Source organism: Callorhinus ursinus, unplaced genomic scaffold (genome assembly GCF_003265705.2).
Source record: "Callorhinus ursinus isolate GAN/ISIS: 27379988/994484 unplaced genomic scaffold, GSC_fseal_2.0 scaffold55, whole genome shotgun sequence".
Taxonomy (NCBI): Eukaryota; Metazoa; Chordata; class Mammalia; order Carnivora; family Otariidae; genus Callorhinus; species Callorhinus ursinus.
In genome coordinates, this window is record NW_027397117.1 from 1,481,518 (window position 1) to 1,499,273 (window position 17,756).

Sequence of the window (17,756 nt, forward strand, 5' to 3'; positions counted from 1 at the left end):
CCGCGCGCCCCGGCCCCGGCCGGTCCGGGCCCCGGCCGCCGCGCCGGGCTGTCAGCGGGCCGGGGCCGCGCCGCCGCTCCCGCACCCGGCGTTGGGCTCTCCGAGCGGACCCCGGGGTTTGTTTACGTCCGGGCGGGCGCTCCGGGGCCACCCGCAGCCGCCCCGCTCTTTTGTGTGCCTGCACGAGTGGCGCGGACCGGTCCCTCCGCGGCCAGAGACCCCGGTCGGGGCGCTTGGGGGAAACTTGTGAGGGGCGGTGGGCGCCCGGCGCGCGGAGCCCGTGGGTTGGAGCGCCCGGCGGGAGCCGGTGCGGGCGGAGGGCAGCAACTTTCCCCGAGCGCAGGCCCTGCGCTGCGCCGCGGCGCGCCGTTGGCCCGGGTGGGGGACGCTTCCTCCCCGCCGCCTGTCCCGGCGGCTCTAGCCCCGAGCCCAGGGGCTCCCGCAGCCCTCAGTGACCCGCCCGCTCCGCTCTGGCCCTCTTCTCAGGGGCCCTGGCGCCCCCCCCGCAGGGTCCGCGGTGGCAATGGAGCGCGCGGCTGGTCCTTTCCGAAATGCCTTCTCGGGTCGGGTTCTCGAAGGCAAAGCCCCGGGGGTCCCCCTCGACTGTGGCGTGCTGGGCCACGGTCCGCGCGCCGAGCCCCGGGCGCCGTGGGGGGATCATGCGGGGGCTCCTCATCCGGCGCCGGTGCCGCCGCGGTGCCCAGGGGGCGCGTTCCTGCCTGCCACCCCCCACCCAGAGGAGCGGCGCACCCTCGGGGTTCGCCCCGAACCTGCCGGCTCCGCGCTCGCGGCGCCTGGACAGCCCCGGGACTCTGCCAGGTGGATGTTGTGCGTAGCCGGAGCCAAGTTGAAGGTGAGCGGCGTGTGGGCCAGAAGCCCGGGGAGCGCTGCGGGGGGGGGGGGGGGGGGGGGGGCAGGGGGCGGGGGGGGGGGGGGGGGGGGGGGGGGGGGGCGGGAGGGGAGGTTGGTTGGTATGCGGCTCGCCAGGGCCCAGGGCCGTCCGGTGCTCCCGGGGTCACCCAGCGTCCCTTAGGGGACGGCCGCAGCGCCCAACTCTGAGGGGTGCGGGAAGGTAAACTTGACCGAACTTTCCTAACCCGGAGGACCGGTGATAGTGACCTACGATACTTTTAGGAGGGAAGCAAATGAACTCCAGATGCAGCTTCGAATGAAATGAAGCGGATTGGGTTAAAACATATATAAATGGAGTCTGACAACTTTAATTGTATATGCTTGTTTTCTGTTCCTGCCTACGTGAGAACGATAAAGCAGACTCATAGTCGTTATGAAATTTCTTCAAATTTCTCGCTTAACTAGGAAGAAGACTATGTGAAATATGTATTTTCGATAAGATTAAAACTTAAAGGAGTTTGAGTATTTATTGACTAAAATAGATTACTCCAGAGTGTCTATTGTGTAAATTAGATTCCTGAATGTAATGAACACAGCCGAATGGCATTTTTGATAAATTGGACTACCCTGTTTTAGTAAAAATAGCTCCCTTTTACCATAATTTAATTCCTGTGTTTACTGTAAAACCCGTTGTGGAGTTTTGAAGAGACAAACCTTAATTTTTTTTCCTTGTCTTCCTAAATGGACATTTAGCCGAACATCAGTGAAGTTTATTTTTTAAGCATCTTGGCAGAACTCCATGGGAGATGGATTTGGTTTCCAGAGAGGTATTAGGTTTTATGAACTCTTTGACACCCCAAACTGGCTGGTGATTAGCTACTTCAGGATATCATGAGGATGTGTAACTGTGTAACTACAGGATTGGATTGGAAGTTTCCTTGTCAGTTTACATGAATGAACTTTAAGGTATTGGTCTTGAAAAAGCAGATTATGGGAACGAGCATCACTATCATTCTCTGTACGGAGCATCCATTGACTTTGGGTGGTAGATAAAGATTTGGCCTTAGATGATTTCCTGTTGCCACTCCATCACAGGTCTGAGAACCTTCATTTGGCTATGGAATGCCAGAGTTCAAGTATAAGGCTAAACTGGTTCTTTCTCTGGGCCCTGAAGAGGCCTTTTGAGTTGGTATCCAGTTTAAGGTCATCTCTGTTCCCACAGAGTGAGTGAGCCAATGAGACTGCAGTTTGAGAAGAGAGAATTCATTAGTTTCAGACTCTTCTCATCTTTCCAGAGCCCCTGACCCAGAGATCGGGTTGCCTCCAGAGCCCCGTGCGGGCTGTGGCACTGCCACCTGAGGGTAGAGACTAGACTCAGACCCAGGTTGGAGACTTCTGCGGGTTTGCTGGAGACCAGAGAGTTGAGCCCCTCCCATGCCTCTGCTGCACCCCAGTGAGTGGGGCCTGAGTTCTTGTCCCTCTGCTTGGTCTTGAAGCTGCCTTGGGATGTGGACTGAGTGTGCAGGAGGAGAGCTTCTGAGGATTGAGCTCTATTTCGTTTCCTTTTTAGTCCCAAAGGTTTGTGGTATGGAAATGTCAGTGCTTTGGTGTTGCTAAGACTAGTTGGACAAGTTTTTTTATCCTATCCCAGACTTGTAAAAACCAGGCTTTTTGGGGGGGGTGGGGGTAACAGGAAAAACACCATTGTATAAATTTGCCTTTTAAATACATGTTTGAAAAGAGGACACTTTCTAAAACAAGCTCATGTAACTCTGTGTGTGAGTGAAGCTCTTGGGGATGGGGCCTGCCAGTGACTGGCTTCCCATGGGGGCGTTAGTCCTACGTGATGACTGGTGCTCCCCTTCAAGGAGTCTCCCCAAAAGTAACCTTGAAACGTTTTTCCTCTTTTCAAAATCAGAAAATAATTCCAGTTTTGTTGAAAGTCCGTTTCTCTGATGGGTTTTAATTTGCGTTTTCCTGTTATGGCAGTGTTCCCCAGAAGTATATTATCTTGATTACAATATGTATCCCATTCAATACCCTTTAGAAACTGAGGAAACAAATCATCAAGGAGTTCTACACAGCTGCTGTCTTTGTTTTCTTGGTTCTTTTAATATCGGTGTCTTTGAGATTGGGTGTGGGAGGGGGTCATTGTCAGTGGATTAAAGGTTTTTTCCTCTCTGTGAAACTATGTAGTTTTTTTTTTTTTTTTTAAGGTGCAAGGCAGTGAAGGGATGGGGTTATGCAAGAGCTCCTGATACAGTTGGGTCCGTCAAGTCCCCCTTTGCCTCCTTCCCCAGTTTCACATAGCTCTTGCCAGTAGTTAGCTACCTGAGGAAGTTGGAAGGGCAAGGGGACAAATTGCCAATCCCCTCAGGAATTACTGTCTCCTAATCCACTGAGCTAACCTTAAAAATGTTGTCTGGGGAGCCAATGGAAACCTTTAATGGCTGTTGAAAAAGACTCCGGCCCTGTTGTGTACAATTAAAACAGACCCAGCAGGGTTTCTGCAGGAGCTGTGCAGAAGGGCTGGTCTGTGCTTCCTGACCAGCCCGCCCCCCCCTTCCGCGTCCACCTGTAGCAGTCAACAATCAGAACTGCTCGAAAGGCTGTGCTCCCTGTCCGTCTTAGGAGACCAAACAAGGCTCAAAGTAGGAAATCTATATTTGTTTCAGCTCATTTATAAAGCACAAGGAACATCCTCAGTGAAATGAAGGAAGGACAAATTTGTTAGAGGGAAGCTGGCACATTTGTAAAAAGAGAAAATCATCACATGAAAAATCGGACAGAGCTAGGCCAAATTCCTGCCTGTGCTCCTGTTTTACACACTTCATGCATTTGGTGTCATGTAAATTTCACATACTTAAAAGGCAGGTGTATCTGATGGCCTGTACCACAAATTTGACCTTCAAGTTACTTTACTATATAGGATCCTGCGTTGTTTTAGAAATTACCTAAAAGCCTATTTATAGTTCATTTATCATATAAAAGTGTAAACATAATTGCTTTTCCTGTGAAAGGTCTGATTTTTACAAGTAACTGTCAAAGATAGAAATGGTTTATCTTGTTCTCTTGTTTTGTCTGAAGCTCTGCATTATGGCTGCAGAGAGAGAGTTTTGGTTTCAACTGAAATTCCCCTGCTTCTGATTGTTTAAACCAGACCCTTAATCTTATTTTAACATTACTTAAAACGTTCAAAAAACCCGGAAGAATTGTTTTGTATAAGTAGCAAGTGAATGTAGTTTAAACACTCAAGCAATTCTGGTATCTAATTGGAAACAGGTGGAATTCTTGGAATCCTGTGTTTGAATCTTATTATAGCAAAGCACAGAGACACTTTTTACTTCTGGCCATTTGTTTTGTTGAAGCTGTTTGAAGAGGGGCCCCGTGACCTCTCATTACGCCCCACTGCTGTTTACCTGGACGTTCCAGTCGTGCTGGGCATTTTAGGAACTAGATGCCTGTGTATGTCTGGACACCCAAGACAATGGTGCATAAAAAGGAACTTTAATGGCATAATTAGGCAAGTGATTTAATATCTGTATTATATAGCATTTATGGCAAAGAAGTTGTGAATTCACTTGTGATTTCTGATTTAATAAATATTGACATGAGCATTTGGGTAAATTTTATTACACTCTGATAATATAATGATTTAGAATTCAGAGAGAAATTACTTTTCCTAAAAACTCTACATTTAGGGCTATAAATGCACATAGCAACCCCCCTCCCCCCGGGGCAAAAAACAAAACAAAACAAACACCAAACCAAGTTGGTTTCAACAGTGTCAGTGGTGGGGCTCTCTGAATTATCTCGGCCATTTTTCCTATTCTAGTTTTCAAAGCCAGCTAAATAGCCCTGGTTTTGCTCTATGTTTAAGAAGCAGGTTTTGGTTGGTGTTTAGGTATTGATTTTATTGAAGAGGACAGCTAGGATTTGTATTGAGCTGTTGTTCCTGTCACAGTTTTGGATTTGCTGAGCTGTAATCAGTCCCCATTTCAGCTGTCTTCTGAGAAAGTGGGTAGCAGAGAAGGTCTTTGGTGGAAGGTGTCCATGCAGGAAGTGACCTGGGATTAAGGGGGGGACTGATGGCGTCACTCACCTTCATTGGCACGATAGGAGAAACAGCTTTGAAGCACCTTCGATTTTTAAGAAGTTCACATGCTACCCTATTCACATGATACGTCACAGTTACAAAACATAATGAGGGCAAACAAGGGTTTCTGAAAGACATCTAATTTGTTGCAAAACCCATCAAGGACCTTTCCTTCGAAAAGTAAACAACTCTCTAATAAAAATAATTCTCATTCTTGCTGTAATTAAATTCTGAGAGGGTGATGTTAGTGCACGAAATAAATCTTGTCATTTTCTTCATTTGAATCTGAAAGCTCTTCCTTGCTGCAGGAGGCCCAGGGCAGTCGGCAGAATTTTTGTGTTTATTAGAGCCCTGGGCCATGGGCAACCCGGGAAGTTCCTCAGACCTGGTCCCTACCATTCCCACATAGAGGAACCCCTACCCCCCCGCATCCTCAGGAACCCCGTCAGACAGGTGGCTGGAGGAGCGAGGTTGGGAGTGTTCATTCCTCCCAGGAATTTACCCAGCACCACAAAGCGACTGGGAAAAATAGCCAGGTAGGACATTCACACGGAACTGAATAGATTCTGCTTCCTTTCATTGAAGCGCTTCTGAAAATGGGTTGGTCCACACCTTTATAAAACCCAAGAGGCCACAGTGGGGCCCACTCAGCTGACAATTGAAACCCTCAATGCTTTTGACTGTGATATGTGAAGTTAGTGTTGGAAGAAATTACCAGAACTTACTCTGAAGCTTGTTCTCTTTTAGCATTACCCTGAGCATACCAGCATGGGGCTTGTTTTCTGAAAGACATCTTTGTATTTGGCCGTGTTTATTCAATAAGTTAAAGGAGTTAACGTTTTTTAAAAAGTTATGTATGGTTGCGAGGTGTTCCGAGTTTGGTTAAGGGAAAAACAAATTGACAAATTAGCTCTTTCTTAAGTGAACATTGCGAAATTGCAAGAAATGGAATGCCATTCTGACTGTCATTAAGATTTTACTTGGGTGTTGACAGCTTTTTGCTAAATGTAAGATGTTCGGATCCTGTCCACTCAGCTGGAAAAAAAAAAAAAAAACAACAGAAACAATTAGCTTAAAAGCTTCCCAATTTCCTCCTCAAAGTCTCTCTTACCTTGGTTCTTTACCCCCAGCACATTTTTAATATTTTATTTTCTCATCTAGTTTTATATTTTTAAGACCAAAAAGAATAGGAAGTCCTTTTAGGCATCTTGGTTCCGTTGATATTTTAGACCTGTGAGCGTCTTTGGTTGATGGCCAGCTTCCCTCCCGTTTTTAGGGGAGAAATCGCTGTTTAGGTCAGAATAGCTTGGTGAACGCTAATAAATAACACCGAAGGTAAATCCTTGTCTTCCAGAGCCCGAAGCTGCAGGCAGGAGCAAGGCCCATGGGCCGTTGGTAAGGAAGGGCCTCAAAGGCGCCACCCTCAGCCCGGGCGCCTGCTCTTACCGCTGCCTGCCATTTCTTGCCCCTCTTGGAGCTCCAGCCTTGCCAAGCCTGTCCCCTCCTGTGTTGTGACAACTGTTGTTTTCGTATTTTTTTTTCTTTGTAAGTATTTGTGGAGCTCCATTATTTTGAGATTCTTGGAAGAAAGATACTATGTAAATGAAAATTAAAAATAAAATTCTTGCTGGAGGGAATTGTGCATTTAATTTTTCTGATTAGGTTTGGAAAAGACTTTTTTTTCCCTTACCCTGAAAATAGGAACATTCTGTTGCTCCTATCACCATTTTTGCTTCATTCTGAAAGGTGTGGCAGATAATGGTGAAACATGTCCTTTATTTTCTGTTTTTCACCATGATAGTTCACCTAGAACTTGAACCCACGCGATTCTGTGTACAGTGAATTATTTCTGTTTCACAGTGTTTTGCTCTGTCCTCGCTGACCGTGTAGGTAGCAACTGCCCATAGAACACAGACCTTTTAGAGGGGGAAAGATTTGGAGTCACCAAACACACAGAAATTACAACCAAAATTATGAGTGGCCCCGCAAATCAATTTCCAACTTCCCTTCTTGTTCACATGGCAGAGATGTTATAAGTCGTATGATTTTCAAACAAAACTATTGACTTCAGGAGCATTCGTGGAAACATTAATTCACTGGAATCGCTTCATTTCAGCTGTGCCTCGGTTCCTTACATAATATCTTGTGCTGTCACAGTAGCCAAGCGGGGGGTGGGGGGCAAGGTCAGGTTTGGGGTCATGCTCCTGTTCCGGAGGCACGTGGGGGACTCTGGAGCCAGACGGGAAGCCTGGGCTGCTGCAAGGCACCCATCCAGGTGACTTGGTCCTCTACGGACCCCACAGTGGCAGATGAGCTCGGGGGCGGGGCCAGCAGTGAGCTCTGAGGGCCTGGAGAGCAGTGCTAAGCAGTCAGAAAATCGTCACCTGGAGCTGGTCACTCCGGGGTGGGGGGTGGGGTCACTCGGTCGTCTCTAGATTTGTCAGCATTGGCGTGGGATTGGGGGAGGAAGGGTATTGCCTGTTGTGGCTTAAATGTCATTGTCAGGGGAGCGAGAAGTGGTTTGCAATCATTTTACTTTGCTCCAGTGTTGGTATGTAATTATGCTGTCATTTTACAACGCACCAATACTTTAATCTCTTGTGTGCGTGTGTGTGTGTGTGTGTGCGCGCGCAGTTAGTTTTGGGGGCTGCTTGTATGCAAGAGCCAGATCTTTCCAGCACATGAGAGCCCAGCTGAGAGTGTAGCCTTTACTTGTTTCAAAAGTGTCTGTTGGAAACAGGTCACAATCCATTGTAAATGTGGCTGCCCGATTAATCTTCCCAAACCATTGATCCCATCATGCTGTTCTTTCTCCGTAAACTCCCACAGTGGCTCACCTGGGTGCAGAATGGAGACCACTTTCTTAGGCGAGCGGAGTTCCTGATGGTTGGCTCCACTTACCTAAACCTTTCGCTCCAATTACAGATCCCAGATTCATGCTCAGTTCGGGGAATGCTCTCATCCTCCCTCTGCACATCTGAGTATCAAACCTTCTTTCATGCACTCCTTTCCTTCCCTTTTGACCCAGGGCTGCAGGAGCCGCTGTGCACCAGGCGCTGGTGATGCAGGGTAGGATAGTAGCACTTGCACCCTGGGGGAGCGGGCACCTGGCATTTGGGCTGTGACGGAGCCGTGTGCCATGAGTTGTTGGAGGGCTGCAGAGGAAGGGAGTCCGCATTGGGGAAAGCCTCCTCGGAGCAGAGAGAAGGCCTCGGCTGAGATCTGTGCACCTGGGGAAGTGTGGGAGAGGGGGCATCCCAGCAGAACAGCGGGGAGCGGGGTGGGGGGGTGGCTGGTGGTCTCTGATGCCTGGCTCCCTTCCCTGGACCCCACGTGACATCCACCATAGCTTCTGGCTGTCCTTTACCACTCACGCTCCTGTTCTCCACCTCACGTTGTTATGTACCTGCTGTTTCATCCCTCCCTGTGCTGTAGCGCCCAGCGAGTTCCACAGCGGGAGCATCGTCGGCCTCTGTTAAGGGGGACAGTCCCGGATATTCTGGTTTGAGACGTATTCAGCTGGTTCACTTAAGAGTGCAACCGGAATTCTTAGGGTTGTGCAAGGGAGATAGCTTATATTAAAATGGCTGTGTTTTGAAAGCTGCTGATAGGTATATACGCCAAAGGAACCTGCATTTCTTACTAAATTTCATCCTTGTAAAGTGACCCACACATTGGTTAAAGTATATGTAATTGTATTTGTGGTACGTAAAACATACAAAAACAAATCCACATTTTTAAAAATAGGATAAGGCAGAACAATCCTGTGACAGAGATTTATTCTTTGACTCTGCCCGGAGCCCGAATGGGAGGAAACTTCCCCCTAAGAACGGGGAAAGTGCGTACTGTAATGATTAGAGCCCATCCAATGCAAGAGAAAGCAAGCGGCAAGAGGCGTGAAGGTCCGGGTGCGCACACTGGAGAAATGTCTCCCGGGTGCTCAGCCCCCAGCAGCCGCCCCGTGGGCCTGGCGTGCGGCGAGGCAAAGGCCCTGGGCCAGGCCCTCTTCAGAGCAGTAGCCTTCATAGCCTGCATGCTTTCTCTGCTTCTGCATTTACAAAGAAAGTACCTAGGATATTTTTGTGGAGGTGACGTCACTGTCTGGCCGCATAAGCATTTGCATGGATTTGGGGAAGTGAGGGTTGCCAGGGGCAGCTGAGAGGAGCCACAGACCCCAGGGGCCAGCCTGGGTGGCTGATGGGGGGGCCCGGGGCCAGTGTCCACAGGGACAGGGAGGAGGGAGAGGAGTCACCCCAGGCCAGGGGGAGAGGGTGTGCTCCTGGCGGGATCTGTGGGGTTTGGGGGGGGGGGTGTCTGGTGGGAATTCAGGGGCTGAGCCCTGGAGAGGAGGAGGGGGGAGTTCAGCAGAGAGGTTGGTGTTGAAGTGTAGAAGAGAACTTGAATCTTGGGGGTTGAAGCCCGTGGAGGATTTGTGTGCATCTCAGTTGGTGCTTGAGAGGCTGGCATCATTTGAGGTAGGGAGGGCTGGAGAGCTAGTCTTAACTGGGGGACTCCGCCCGAGTGTTAACTGCCCCAGGCCTGGAGCTAGGACTGCTGGGATGTCTCCGTGGAGGCGGAAGAGAAGGACCGCGCTGCTGCTTGTAGTGGGTTGTGCACGTTATAACTGGTTTCATGTCCACTGGTGACAAGGCGGAGGCTTCGACTTTTTTTCCTTTTTTAAGTATGCACTAATAGCTATCATTTCCCGAGTACTGACCAGGGGCAGGTGCGTTTTGGGCCCTTGATTTCTTTCCTGTCATCCACACAACGGCCCCGGGGAGGAGAGAGGATCCGGCTGGTAGGTGAGAAGCCGGAGAGCAGTAGGCTGACTCCTGGGTCCATGGCTTTCCTGGTGATCCCTGCTATTCATGAGACGGGCTCCTATGTAGAAGGCGGGGGTCCTTGTGATGAGGCTATGGGAGGATTCAGGAGCAGGGCCCCCAGTCCACGGACCACCCAAGACTAGCCCTGGGGGTGGGGAAGTCACTTAACGTGTTAGCAGCTGGAGATGGAAATGAAGCCTGGGGGGTGGGCGTGCAGCTACCTGCGTTGACCTCGGTGGGTGGACACCTGGTTGAGACCTTGCTGGATTTGAGAAATTTCCTAGAGCCTCCCCAGCCTTGAGACTTCAGAGTCCATTCATAGCGATAGAGCTCCCCAGAGAAGGTAATCAGATCCTCCTTCGCTGGGCAATGAGCGTTCCCATCAGCAAACGTTCTCTGATAGGTGGGGTCTAGCGACAGCCTCGAGCCGAAAGCAGCCCTCCTTTCTGTGCCCCCTCCTGGCCTCCATGTCCCATCTGTGCAGGCAGTGAATGTGCTGGAAGAGATTTGGGGAAATGGTAGGCAGGAGAGAGGCCTGATCATGGGACCTGGGGCATGGGGAAGGAGGGAGGGAGGGGGGAAAGGAGGGAGGGAGGGAGGGAAGGAGCTGGTGGTGGTGGCAGGGTGGGGGGGGGGGGGGGGGGGGGGGGAGATGCCCTGTCCCGCTGTGGAGGGCTGGGGAGCGCGACTCTAACTGGGACTCTTCTCTGAGACACGGGGCCTGAAGCTGGTGCCGGGGAGCAGTTTGCCGTTAGATTCTAATTTTTATATTTTGCCCCGTGATAGCCAGAACAAAATCCCCGCTTGCTCAGCCCTCTGAGAGTCCAGTTGATTTAGGCACTGCAGGGATGCTGGGTTCAAATCCAAGCAGCATCACCTCACAGCCCCAACCACACGGAGTTTCATCCTCAGTTAGACATTGGAGGCAATGTTGGGGTGTGTTCAGCGAGAGACTGGTTCTGTAAGGGGTCTGCAGGTGGGCGTCTGTCCCGAGAGAAGAAGCCCCACCCCATCTACTCCTTAGATCTCATCCTAGTTTAGTCAGGGAATCATGGAAAAACGTACTTTTAGGCTACTCTGAATTCGGATGACTTTTGCATGTCTGAATTTTTTTTTTTTTGAATGATGTAGCTTTTTTGGTAATGAAGTTACAAATTAAAAAAATACATACAAAAAGGTGCAGTGGTCTTAGAAATAATGCAGCATACGTGAGAGAGAAGTTGTTGGCAGTTTTGTTCGTCTTGGAGTGACTCAGAGACTGTTGGGGCCATTCATTCATTTATCAAGGGAGTCTGTCTCCATGGTACCTGATCACCCCTGGGGTGCCGGGAGGAATAAGCCCCCAGCTCTGCTGGTCAGAGAACCGCAGGACACACAGGATCCCCAGATGTCAGGTTCTAAGGGTGGGGGTCTGGGAAGAGGGTCCTCGGCCATCGTGCTCCATTGACTGACTTCACTTCCTCTGGGCCATGCACTGTTCTAGCACAGAAATTCTGATGGCCAGAGCAGCGGGGAAACCCCTGCCTTCAAGGAACTTACCTTCTAGCGGGGGAGACAGAAGGTAAACATAAGGGATATGTAAATTCCATATTGCGTGTGCCCCGGGCTGGATCAGACAGGGCAGGACCTCTGTGCAAAGCCCCACTGAGCCACGAGAAGGGCTGACCAGAGTGAGGAGGGAAAGAGAGGTGGTAAAGACAAGCAGAGGGGAGGAGACTCTGTGGAAGGCATAGTCCTGGTGTGGGATGGGGAGGGGCAGGGGAAGAGATACCAGCCTGAGTGTGTGGGGTGAGGAAGAGGGAGGAACCTGGGCCCTGGTGTTTGGAGGCAGGGCCCCTGGGGTCGTGGGGGATGTGGCTGAGAAGGGGCCACCTGTGGGCGAGATGTCAGCAGAGAAGCTGAGTGTGGGGAAGGGACAGGGAGCAGGGCAGGGAGGGAGTGGTCTTCTGGTCCATTTGACCCCTGAGCGTTCAGCAGGCTGGTGTTGCCTGGCGCTGGCCCTTGCACACTGCCGCCTGGCTGGGCCCCATGGGTTTATTAAAAGCAGGTGGGGTGACTGCCCTGTACTTGAGCTTTGGGCGTGACTCAGATGTGCAGGGAGTCAGCCTGGAGTTTCTTTATTCTTCCCTATTTGCTTTTTGTCGGTAATCCTTTGTAATTCCCCAGTTTCATGATGTAATTTTAATGGAATTAAACTTGAACACTTTGAAATTATGTAATTAATTACGTTCAGCTTCAATTACAATGACTAATTATAGCGTGATACCTGGTGGCAAGTCAGGTAGGTAGGTGCTGGTGGGGGGTTCATGCCTGCCACCTGTCAGGACAGCCACTTTCTGTGCAGCGTCCTGAGCCACCTGTGTCCCGGGGGCAGGCCGGGGTGCCTTCCAGTCCCTACCTCTCTCGGAGCGGCTCCCTGGGACAGCCGAGGTGCAAGATGTGGATGTGTGGCAAGTGCAGGGAGGGCAGGCGCTGGTGTGCGGGAGGGCTGTTTTGGGATGCAAAGGCTCAAACTTGTTTGCAGGTTGAAGAGAAGGACTCACTTGTAAGTTTGGGGTGCCAGAAGGAAGCTGAGGGCCCTGTTGTGAGCTTCTTTCATTTTCCCTGGGATGCGGGATGGAGGCTGCTTTCAGGGGAATGGGAAGCGTCAAAGAGCAGCTAAGACGGTCTATGGAGAAAAGGAAAGGTGGGAGAACCACCTTGGGGTGAACAGGAAAGGTGGGAGCGGGGGCTTCTGGGACCAGTAAACGGAGCGTCAGACGCCAGGGTGGAGCTTTGTGTTTGCGGACTTCCTAGCAAGTCGCCCTCTGTTTTGCATGTGGTGGTGTTACTTTGTGTTAGGAGTTCCGGGGGCAGGGCAGGGGGCTAGCTAAGAAATACTCCAGTTGACTGCCGCTGCTAAGGCACCCGCATCTCCTGATGGGGGACGGGCAGCTCCAGGATGGGGGGGTGCCGTGTTCCCACTGGGATGAAGCCCTGTCCCCGCACAGGTGCCTGCCTGCCCTTCCGTACCCCAGACACACCTGCCATCCAGCTGTTCTTCCATGGAGGCTTCTTCGAAGGGGCTTGAAACACAGGCGCCTGCGTGGGGCGTCCGTGGCCAGTGGGGCGTCCGTGGCCAGTGTGCCGTGTCTTCGAGATGCCTGCTCTTTGTTCGAGAGGCTTAGGGCGTCTTTCCGAAAGCTGATTCTTACGTCTCAAACAGAGAGGTTTTCTTAACGCTGGCTGAGTTTTCCAGTATATTCCTTCCCCGTTGGGTGTGCGGAGTGGACTGTGCTGGCCAAGGAGCAAGGAGGCCCTGTTTTCAGAAGCTTGAACAGAGGCTGTAATTTGGGTTAGGGCCATTAGGATGTCTGAAAATCTTACAGATTTCTGTTTTTTAAGGGACAGTGTGACCTGGAAACGTTTGAGTGTACAACTAGTTTTCCATTTTGGGGGGTGGGGCACGATGGTGCAGAGTGCTCTTGAAAACGTTTTTTTTCTATTGAACATGCTTCAAAGAACAGCTTCCTCTACACAATGCTCAGTACCTCTGTTCTGTTACTTTTTACCCTTTTTTTTTTTTTTAATGTAAGCTCTACGCTCAACATGGGGCTTGAATTCACGACCCAAGATTAAGAGTTGCACACTCTACCGACTGAGCCCAGCCAGGAGCCCCTGTTTCTCTTTATTTTTTAAGATAAAATTCATAATAAAATTCACTGCTTTAACCTTTTTAAAAGCGTGCAATTCATTTTTTTTGCGTGTATTTATAATGTTCTGCAACTATCACCACAATCGCATTGTAGAACATTGTCACCACTCCTGTTAGCCATGACCCCCGTATCTGCCCAGCGCCTCTCCTCCCCCTTCCTGCCCCAGGCTCTGTGTAACCATGACTCTACTTTCTGTCTCAGTGGATTTGCCTGTTCTCGATATTTCTCATATAAATGGAATCATATACAGTATGTGGCCTTTTGTGTCTGGCTTCTTTCACTCAGTGTAATGTCTTCCAGGTCCAACCACGTTGTGGCATGGATCCATACTTCATTCCTTCTAATGGCTGAATAATGTCCCATGGTATGGATATACGGCATCTGATTATCCTGCCATAAGTGATGGGCATTTGGATGGTTTCTGCCTTGGGGCTTTTATGAATAATGCTGCTATGAACACCTATCCGTGTGCAAGTTTTTGTGCAAAGTATGTTTTCAGTTTTCTTAGGTACATACGTAGGAGTGAAAATGGTGGTCAAAGATGGGGACTCTGTTCACAGTTTTGAGTCTGGTCCTTTTTGAAACCTCTTGTGTACAGCTTCTGTTTGTTCCCCAGGGTGTTCATTTTAATGCCCAAGCTGCTCCTATCTTATTCTGCTCTGCTCTGGTCTTCCTCCGGCCTTCTCCTCGGGGCCTGGTGTGGTGAGGCTGCCTCGCTTTGCAACCAGTGTGAGAGACAGAGGGACCTGTGAAAAGGCTGTGTGTTTGGCCAAGAGCAGTCCCTGTTAGTTGCCCACACAGGGTCTCTCCCCTCCCCTCCGTGCCTGCCTGCCTCCTCACTCTTTCCTGCTCCGGGACGAAACTAGAAGTTTGTCTAAACTGTCCTGGCAGTGCCTTCCCCTGGCCTGCATTTCCCCACGCACTGGGGATTTCACTTTGTTTTGGCCACAGAGACAGGCAGTGTCAGAGTTGCTCATGAGAAAGTGCTGCTTCTCTCCTAAGAGGAGATGAGCCGGGACAAAGCCCATGAACAGGTCTGCGGGCAAGGAGGCTCTGCGGCCTGCTGCCACCAATCCGAGCATTGTAGGGGGTCCCCTGCGGTGGGGCAGAAGCAGGGGTGGCGGAGCAGGAAGATGGAAGGGGCCTGGGCCCTCCAGTCCTGCAGTCACCCTGCCCCCCGCTGTCTGCGACACGAACGAAGCAGGAACATTACAGTTACCATCCAGATGGTAGGAAGTTTCTCTTGACTGCTTTGCTGGTGCAGACTTCTGGGTAATGCTTATGAGATGCTTGGGTCCTGGGTGACAGTAGACTTGAGAGCGTGAGGAGGAATGTGTGCTCCAAGCTCGCTCTCCTAGTTGCAGGCAGGATCCCATTTGCCAAGCCAGATGTCCCTCAATACTTTAGATGGAGCCAATAAAGCGTTAAGCAATTAGAATGGTTAATATTCAGTTAAGTATAATTAGAAGCTGGTGTAAATTGTGAATGAAATTGACAGGTTCCATAAGTTACAGCAAAATACCAAATCTTTTTCAGCTGTGTACGTGTGTCTGCACGGGTCTGTCTATTCAGATAGGTGTGTCATGACCCCTCTGGAGTGTAGTGGCCCCAAGGGGCCGTTATCAACTCAGTTCACAGTCATTTGCAGAGTTTGGGAACAGCTTGCCAACTGTTTTTGTCATGTTAAAGATTGAAATCCTTAAGTCAAATTGTAAGAGTTTTAACACTCATTTGTGCATGATGGGCAGGAAAATCCAGATCCCTGTTTTCTGCCTGCCTCCAGGGTGTGTGCACACGTGTTTGTGCGAGTGTGTGTGTGTGTGTGTGTGTGTGTGTGTGTGTGTCTCACCCTACATCACTCCTCAGTTCGCAGCAGACGTGATTCATCTGATTAAATTTTTCCTCCTTTATGCACCATCCCCATTTCTGGTCCCCCCACCCCCATGCTCTGTGTTTAGTATGCCTTTACATGGCCGTGTTCTTGTGAACTGCGTGGCCTGCTTCGTAGGTATGGGCAGCTTCATTCCTGTCTGTCATCGTGCTGGACATCTTTCTCTCCCTCCTTTTCACTCATCATTGGTTTTGAGATCTGTCCATGTTCCCTCCTACATATTTTGGTCGTCCTTCATGATAGCAGCTTTGGATTCCATCTGAAGATACAACAAAATACACACTTTTATTTCTCACAGTTCAGGAGGCTGAAGGGCCGAGGTCAGGGTGCCTGCAGATTGCATTCCCGGTGAGCATCCTTTTCCTGGCTTGCAGACAGGCGTCTTCTTGCTTCATCCTCCACACGGCAGAGGGGCCTGAGAGTGAGGGAGCATCCCGGTGACTCTTCTTATAAGGTTGCTAATCCCAGCATGGGCACCCCACCCTCATGACCTCATCTAAACCTAAGTACCTCCCAAAAGCCCACCTGCAGATATCATCACATCAAGGGCTAGGGCTTCATTGTATGAATTTGGGGGACACACAGTTCAGTCTGTAGCACCCCCCATCTCCTGTGTGCGTTTCCGTGGGGGCGGTCCCGCACTGTGGTCTCCAGCACCCCAATGCCTTGGGCATCCTTAACACGCCTCGCCTGATGGATGGTCCAGGAGTGGATTGCTGAGTCTGGATTGAAAAGGGCTGTTAATTTCACTAAGCGCCGCCAGATTGCTTCCCAGAGCGGAGGCGCCGCCACGCTCTCCACGTTCACGTCAGCACTTCCTGGAGACTTTTTGCCATTCTGATGCTTTTAAAGTGGTACTTCAGCGTTGTGTGATTTTTCTCTGATCACTGGTAAGGTTCATACTTGTTATCGACCTCTTTTATACTTGTTAGATTTTCAGATTTACCCTTCTGTAAATTGTCTGGTCCTATAGTGTTGTTTTGCTTTAATGGTTTACCGTGTTTTTGTTGATTTGCAAGAGTTCTTTGTATGTTTTTTATGCCAATCCTTTGTTGGTTTTTGCTGTTGCAAGTAATCTTTTCCCAGTCTCTCTTGTTGATTTGTCTGTAATGTCCTTCAATATGTAGAAAAACTTAATTCTGTTGAAGTCAAATCTATTAGACTTTTACCCTCAGGTTTGGTGTGATTTCCATCTTGAGAACATCTTTCCCCACTTGAAATCACAAAGATACTTGTATTTTTTTTTTTTAAGTTTACTTATGTGGTCTCTGCGTCTAACATGGGGCTCAAACTCACAACCCTGAGCTGGAACTCTCACGTTCTACCGACTGAGCCAGCCAGACGCCCCAAAGATCCTCATATTTTGATAGCCATAAATTGGTCTTCCACGTTTAGATCTTTAAGTCAAAGATGGTTTTTGTACAGAGAGGTAGCTAGTTTTTCCAAGACTACCTGCTGAGCAGTCCTGTCTCCTACCCAGTGGTTTTTGGGAAGCTGCCTCTTATACGTCCCGTCCTCATATATATGTGGGTGTGTTTCTGGGGTCATTCTTTTGTTCCAACCCCCCCCCCCCCACCATGGTTTCTTCTTGCGCTGGTACCACACCATTTTACGGAGCCTTTATATGCGTTTTAATTTCTGATCAGGGAAATTTATCCTCTTTGCTCTTCTTTTTCAAAATACCTTGGCAACTCAAGGTTTGCTGTTCTTTCGTGCACATTTCTGTCCAGTTGCCCCCAAATTCTGCTGGAGTGTCTATTGGATTTGGATGAAATATACAGGTTAATCTGGCAGCGGGAGGAAGGGGCGTGCAGAATGACGAACTTTTAAGTTGTCCCATCCTTGAACAAAGATATTTCTCCATTTGTTTAGGTTTTCCTCCTCCAAAAACGTTTCTTGAATTCTTTATTAGAAGTAGTGGTAGTGTTGTGACCAGTGTCTTATTTAAAAAAAAAAAGCTTTTTTTTTTCCTAATTGATGATTGTGGTGTGGAGGAAGACAACTGGTTTCTTTTTACTGATTTGGAGACCTGCTGAATCTCTTCCTAGTTTTCTGATTACCTTGACTCTTGCCTTTCTCTGGGGATAATATATGCACAAAAGTGACACTTTTGTTTCCCTTTCCTTCTACTCCTTGAGTCAGAGCGACTTGTTTGGTCAGCCAGAAACTCAGGGACTCTTGCATCATGGTGGGTGGTGGCGGCCTCCTCTTTCCTGGTCGCCAAGGGGATGTGCCTAAAGGGGATTTTTGGTAGAAGCCTTAATCAGGTTGAGTCCCTTTCCCCGCCTTTTCTGAGTTTGTTTGTTTGTTTTAAATAATAAATAGGTGTTTGACTTTTAGCAAATACTTTTTCTTAAAATCTCTTCAAGTCCATGCGATTTTGTTCCCTCAGTCCATGC

General features: G+C 49.5%; 1 protein-coding gene across 3 annotated transcripts in view; it reads left to right on the top strand.

Annotated features, from left to right (window-relative positions):
* Positions 1-82: 82 nt before the first annotated feature.
* CUX1 (cut like homeobox 1) overlaps positions 83-17,756 on the top strand; it is a 349,697-nt gene continuing 332,023 nt past the window's right edge. Inside the window, exon 1 of one of the 3 annotated variants that reach the window (XM_073884183.1) lies at positions 83-853. In XM_073884183.1, coding sequence (XP_073740284.1) covers positions 524-853 — 330 coding nt within the window. In that variant the 5' untranslated portion in view covers positions 83-523. The remainder of the gene's footprint in view (positions 854-17,756) is intronic. The other 2 variants (XM_025864557.2, XM_025864556.2) reach the window with 2 other exon arrangements.